Genomic DNA, 7219 nt, shown 5'->3' with positions numbered 1-7219 from the left:
ATGTTCATTTGTCAAGAATTTATGATTCAACAGTTTTAATTTTATTGAGATTTTATAAAAATAATTTGCTTAAATACTTCCAAAACCGAGGCACGTCCTGAACCTCTAATTCATCATAAAAATCATTAGCCCTACAGGTATTTATCTTAAACTTCCATTGGAAATTTGAGCTTTTTTGAAAATATATTTTATTTAATATTTTGACATTTTTGACAGTAGTACAACTGCAAGAATGCATACAGCATTTTTTGATACTTTTTGCTTCAAAATCTCTAGGGGAGAGTGGGGGGACTTGATCCCCTTTTTTTGTATCGCACATAACTCTGTAAATTTCTCACTCAACTATGATCTTTTTGCATGAATTGAAAGCTTAAACATTCAACTATGTTTGACTGATAAGGGTATTTCATCAGATAAACTCTTCGAATCATGCCAAGCGTTTTAAAAAAATATTTTAAACCGGCATTTTCAAAATGTTGGGGGTAATTTGATCCCCCTTCCAACATTTTGAAGAAATCTTAAGCAAAATATTTTTTATTCATCCAAACTTTTAATTTTCATAAGTTACAACAATTTCACATTAAACCTGTACGTTTGTGTTCAAAATATAACAAAACCTAAAATATTTTGCAAAATATTTCAAAACCTAAAATTTTCTTTTTTAGACCAAAATTGCGCATGTTTACAAAAGCTGGTAATTTTTGTTTACAAAACTTTTGAAAAATGGTTCAAACTGCAGTAAGTTATGTACAACTATACTAAAGGAAACTATGTACGAAAACCCAGCCCAATTATTTAATCTTGAGGTTGATTCCAGTGACTGTAAAAATGCAGGGATCAAGTTTCCCTAAACGCACTTTTTTAAACAATTGATTGTAAAAATAGTATGACGATAAATTTAACGTCAAATGCGTAAGGGTTTTGGAGTTGATATGTTTACCAAACAATTCATATATAAACAATATTTTTTTGAATAATTTTTCAGTGTTTCTATACTTAACAAAACAAAGAAAAAAGATCTCTTGGAAGTTTTTTGCAGCACTTTGTAGAAAAATGTGTGTAACTCAATCTAAACATTTTTTAATATTTTTCTTTGTTTTCTACAATGAGTTTTAGTCAATTTCGCACAACTTTCTAGAACAAAGCTAATTGTTTTACCCACATGCTGACGAGATACAGGCTTGGGATCAAGTATCCCCGGGGATCAAGTCTCCCCACTCTCCCTTAAATTTTTCTTTTTTTTTCTAAAAATTAGAAAAGTTAAAACAAAGAAGTGAACTCAATCAAATTTTGTTTAACTTTTAGGTGAAACAATAAAAAAATAAAATAAAATAGAAAAATAAGAATAAAAATAATCATATAAAGCTTAAACTGTGTAACATTATTCATTTCCGAAAAACTTCCCGGTGTTTGAACAACTTTTGTTTTCTTGTTTTTCTTTATTGATTTTTAAATTATACATATATGCCTTGATCTTGTTTGGATTTTGTTGGTAATTTAAGATTCTTTTGAACTTCAATAATTATCATTTGCTGTCACGTTAGAAGCGTTTTTCCTTTTTTATATAAACTGATCATTTAGCTGTTTAGTTACATTAAAATGTTGAAGCATATTCTGGGACAAGAATTAAAGATTTGCCAAAAAAAAACAATATTAGTAAAAAACCCAAAGATGGCCCCACATTTGATCCAAAACATTGGCAAAGTCACATGAAACATAAAATCATCAAACCCAAGATGTTATACAAATTGAAAAGTTCTACTATTCAATGACTTTTGAAGATTCAAAAATGGTTGAAAAATGGATTTAACGAATTTTTAAGCCAGTCTAGCGACGTGGTTGGGTTGTAGAGGGTTTAATAAAATATGTTTGTTTGAGCAACTTTTAACAATTAAATGGTATCTTCCGGCTAAGTGTTCTTTCTTTACTGTAAAAGATCCCAAAATTGTGGAAAATTTTCGTATTGATGTTGCAAATCTGGAATGTTTTTTTTTTCATTTTTGTGACATAAATAGTCGGCTTATTTTCGTCTTGGCAAAAATTTTTATTGCAATTAATTAAAATAGTTTGCCATTTTAAGAGAATGTAATGTTGATAAAAAAAACTGCGGTATCTAAATACTAAATCAGTAAAAAATTAACTCATCATTTTTTGATCTTCAATAGCCTCCCTCTCCATGCATTGTTGCATTATTTTTCGACGTTTTTTGTTGCAGAATTTGTTAATTATACTTTTTTAAATACCATGCATGTCAATAATTTTCATGATTTTATGAAATCCTTAGAAATTATGTAAAACTGTTCACGATCTGGAAATCCAAAAAATCTCAGCCTTAACATACTAGAAAATAATTGAATTTATTCCACCCGAAACCCAAATCAAGCCTACATTTCCACCCTTAACACTACAAACCATACTGTGGGTGTAGGAGCGCTAGGCCCGGCTCCAGGAGGGCTTTTTGACTGTCCAACCTTTCCACTGTGCTGCGGGGAATTTCGTGGCAGCTATCTTGTGGGCTTTCAACTTAACTCTTCGTTAATGTCCAAGACGGACGGATTTGCCTCCAAGCGTTCACCAACGACACAACACTAACTTGTGCAACACAGCTTCAAGGCGACAATCGGCGAGTGGACTGTATTCACAACTTTTCCTTCAGTGGACTCCTTTGGCCAGGATGCAAGAAAACAGCTTGTTTCACGATGTTTACTTCTATATTTACAAGCTTAAACTGACTTACGGACTAACAAATTCATTTGGTTTTTAAACTAAAACTTCGGCATTTCTTCCCGAATCTTCTTGCATTTGCAACAAAAACATTCTTATTCTTTAATCTCCTCTCGGGTGCAATCCTTTTCCCTAAACCATGTACACGCCACTTCTTCTTTTCATTCATTCATTTCTTTCATTCCTATTCCCTGCTCTCCTATTGGTCTGTTTGCGCAAGCTGCCTACTCAGACGCGCGCTGCGTCCTTTATTGTGTGCTGTGATACATGAATGAAATATGTGTGAAAGGAAAGGACACGAATGGTGAGTTGGTCTGCGGTTATTTACATGCTATTGTTTCTTTTCTTCTTCAATGTGTGGCGTGTATGTGCGGGTACATTTGTGTTGTATTATGTGTTTGAAACAATGGAAGGATTAACTGACACTGTGGAAATGGATGGATTATTCTTGCAAATTTACTATACCTGACACTGTTAAAAAATCATATCGGTTGGGAACTATTTCTTCTGAGATTCAAATCATTTCTTGGGCAAATTAAATCTACTTTGGCGTTGGCGCCAACATACTCCCGCCGGGCAGAGATGGAATCTCTGTGACGTTAACCAAATTTGCATTATCAATGATTGGCAGAACAGCAATCTTATGGATCGCCCGCTTGTACACTACTGTACCGATCTGTACTTCGACCGTACGCACCAAATCATCTTTCCCGGGAAGGTTTTGTGATTTTTCCCAACTTCCAAACCTGCACGGGCGCATCTTTTCTTCTAGCAAGACAATCATACCTGGTTTGATGTTGGCGGACTTGACTCGATTCTTACCGCGGGGTTGAAGGGTTTGCAAATAATCGCGATGCCACTTTCTCCAAAACTCATCGCGCAATCGCTGCATGTACTGCCAGCGATTGAGCCGATTTATCTGAACACCTTCACAACTGGGTTCAGGTACGGCGGTCAGGGGACGACCAATCAAAATGTGTCCGGGGGTGAGAATCTCTGAATCATTAGGTTCTGAAGAGGTAGCATAGAGAGGACGTGAATTTAAAATTCCTTCTATCTGAGTCAGAACTGTAGCGTACTCTTCAAAGGACAACTTGGCTTCCTTGAGAGTTCTCTTCAAATGAAATTTGGTACTCTTAACGGCGGCTTCCCAAATACCACCAAAGTTGGGGGCTTCGGGGAATGAACGACCAATTAATTTCACGAGGCTGACAGAACTGAGCGATTTCATCGACTGTGACTTGGGACTTCAACAATTCATAGAGCTCATGTAGCTCGGTTTTCGCCCGCGGAAATTGGTTCCGTTATCGGAGTGGATTTCTCGGGGAGTCCTCGACGACCTACGAAGCGTTTCAGAGCTGCGAGAAAAGTCTCTGTACTCATATCTGAAACGAGTTCCAAATGTACGGCTCGAGTGACCATACAAACAAACACCGAGATGTAAGCTTTTACGATCTTGGGCTTGTATCGACCTTCCTTGACATAAACTGGACCTGCGTAATCCACACCTGTGACCTCGAACGGCAGAGCTTGGTTGACACGATATGCAGGAAGATTTCCCATCAACTGACTAGCGACCTTCGGGCGAGCCTGAAAACACGTGACGCAACGATGAGTGATTCTGCGAACTGACGACCTTCCGTCGATCAGCCAAAATCTTGTCCTCAAAGCAGCGATCAGACTCTTGGGACCAACATGCAAATTTTCTTCATGATAAGCGCGAATCAAAAGGTCAACTACAGGGTGTTTCGGCAAAATGTAGGGGTGTTTGGAGTGAAACAACAGCGAGGATTGCTGAAGCCGACCTCCAACTCTCAAGACACCGTCCTGGTAGAACGGGTGCAAACCTGCAATCTTCTTGCACGGTTCGTCATTCTGAATACGGTGGATTTCATCACTGAGTGCTTCGTGCTGAATAATCTTTACGATCAGTTCCAGCGAAGCGCGCAACTCAGGGATCGTTGGGTGAATAATGAACACTCGACAAGACGGAGTTTTCTGACGACAATTTTTGATGAAACGCTGCACGTATGCCATCACACGCTGCAGCTTTCTGAACGAACTGAACCTTGTAAACACCGGAAGCTGGTCTTCATTGAACACAGGGGTTGCAATGATCGGACCAAGCTTCAACTCGGGGAGTTCATCATCTGGAATTTCTGGGGGGATTTCCTCATCATACACTTCGATTCTTAGGAAGAATGGGCCTTCCCAGAACTCGGACTTCGACATTAGAGCCTCGGGAAGCATGCCTCTGGAAACAATATCAGCGGGGTTGTCCTTTGACCTGACATATTTCCAAATAAATCCTGCGGTGAGCTCAAGAATCTTGGCAACTCTGTTTCGGACGAACACATCGAGCTTCGCCAAGGACTTCTTAAGCCACGCGAGGACAACCTGACTGTCAGTCCAAAGTACGACTTGGCTTACCTTAAACTTGACAGTCTCGAGAACTCTAACCATCATGCGAGCCAACAGTTCACACGCCATCAACTCTTTGCGGTGAATGTTGAGATCTTTCTTGGGCGAACAAACTCTGGATTTGCTGCAGAGGAGGCGAAGTTGAGCTCTACCGTCGGACAAGATGCACCGGACGTAAATGTTTGCACCGTAAGCAACAACGGAAGCGTCGGAAAATCCATGAAGCTCAATCGCGACAGTCGACGGGCTGATAACATAGCGTGGAATCCGAATTTCACTAACCTTGGGAGGGCTCTACGGAAACACAACCACGACGCCAGAAGATCTCCTTCGACCTTAGCGTCCCATGGCAACTCAATCAACCACAACTTCTGCATGTAAAGCTTCGCAACAACAATCACGGGGATAGAAATCCGATGGGATCAAACAACCTGCCGATTTCAGAGAAAATACTTCGCTTGGTGAATTCGGTGACATCTTTGGAAGACGCACCACGAACATAAATTCGTCAGACTGGGGACACCATGTCAGACCCAGTGCCTTGACGACCTCGTTTCCTTGATCGAGGCACACAAGTTTCTCGCGATCAGATTCGGGAACACTACTCAACACTTCCTGGCAATTCGAGCTCCATTTGTGGACACGAAAACCTCCAGACTCAAGCATCTTTCGAATCTGCCGCTGGACGACTACAGCTTCGTCAGCGGAACTAGCACCGGAAAGGATATCATCGACATAACAATCATCACGAACCACCTCGGCTGCTAGCGGAAACTTCTCTTTCATCCTGACACAACTGAACTAGACATCTGGTCGAGAGGAACGGGGCAGCTGCTGTACCGTAAGTTACCGTCTGTAACTCCAGCACGCGAATCGGCTTTGAAGAGTCACTCCTCCACAGAATTCTCTGGAACCTCGTCTGAGACGAGTCGATAAGCACTTGCCGATACATTTTTTCAATATCGGCAGTGAATGCAATGGGGTTTTTACGAAATCTGAGGAGGATACTGAACAAATCACTTTGGACCGGCTTTCCAACGTGGAGAACCTCGTTGAGCGACTTCGCCGTAGAACCTTGCTTGGCCGACGCGTCGAACACTACTCGCAGTTTCGTGGTCGAGCTCGTCGGCCTCAGGACGGCGTGGTGGGGCATGTAGTACCGATGCTGGTCTACATCCTTGGACTCATCAACCTCACGACAATGACCAAGGGTTTCATACTCATCAATGAACTTAGCATACTGCTGCTTCAGACTTGGTTCTCTGTTGAGACGGCGCTCCAACAGCAGGAACCGACGAAGAGCGAGCGAACGGTTGTCTGGCAACCCTGAAACATCTTCACGAAAAGGTAATCTAACAACAAATCGACCTGACGGCAAACGACTATGCGTTTCCACGAACAACGTCTCACATTCATCAACATCAGAGGGTGGGGGCGTTGGATCGGCAAGATCCTCGACCTCCCAAAACTTGGAAATCGTTTGATTCAGCACATCCAACGAAGCGTTGTTCGCGATGTGTGAATGGTTCACAGAATTCTCGATTTCGCCGGAAAATACCCAGCAGAAATGAGTTTCGCGCAACTCTGGCAGACCGTCTGCCAGGTGCAGCTGTCCTGACTTGAGCAGGCTGAAAAACATGGAGGCACCAATCAACATATCAATTCTCTCGGGGACATTGAACTCTGGATCCGCAAGTTGGATTCCCACTGGGATCGACCAGGAGGAAACATCAATCTTCGATCCGGGGATGATTCCAGTCACCTTTGGAACCACCAGACATGCGAAACTGGCGGCGAAGGCCGAGTATCTCGAATGAACGGTTACCCGGACTTTCTCCCTAGCATACATCTTTGACCCACCTACACCAGCGATCGGAACGTACAGCGACTCACGAGGGCCTTCAACTTGTCGGCAATCCGCTCGGAGAGAAAGTTCACTTGCGAACCACTATCAAGAAGCGCACGGCAAGGAACGGGATCTCCATCGTTCTCGATCAGGACAAGAGCCGTCAGCAACATCACAGTTTTCAAACTCTGGGAATGGTTGGATGAACATGAAGAGTTGAGAGGGGTT

The 7219-nt window shown here is 41.5% G+C and overlaps 1 protein-coding gene across 1 annotated transcript; it reads right to left on the bottom strand.

Annotated features, from left to right (window-relative positions):
- Window positions 1-6131: 6131 nt before the first annotated feature.
- Window positions 6132-6994, bottom strand: LOC119769316. The gene is made up of 2 exons (XM_038261306.1): window positions 6185-6994; window positions 6132-6140 (listed from the first exon to the last, which is right to left on the bottom strand). Exons 1-2 carry the CDS (start codon window positions 6992-6994, stop codon window positions 6132-6134), a joined length of 819 nt encoding a protein of 272 aa, XP_038117234.1.
- Between the last annotated feature and the right edge of the window lie 225 nt (window positions 6995-7219).

The sequence above is a fragment of the Culex quinquefasciatus genome, chromosome 3 (genome assembly GCF_015732765.1).
Source record: "Culex quinquefasciatus strain JHB chromosome 3, VPISU_Cqui_1.0_pri_paternal, whole genome shotgun sequence".
Taxonomy (NCBI): domain Eukaryota; kingdom Metazoa; phylum Arthropoda; class Insecta; order Diptera; family Culicidae; genus Culex; species Culex quinquefasciatus.
The sequence above is the reverse complement of the archived record's forward strand: the minus strand, read 5'-3'. Positions and strand labels throughout refer to the sequence as shown.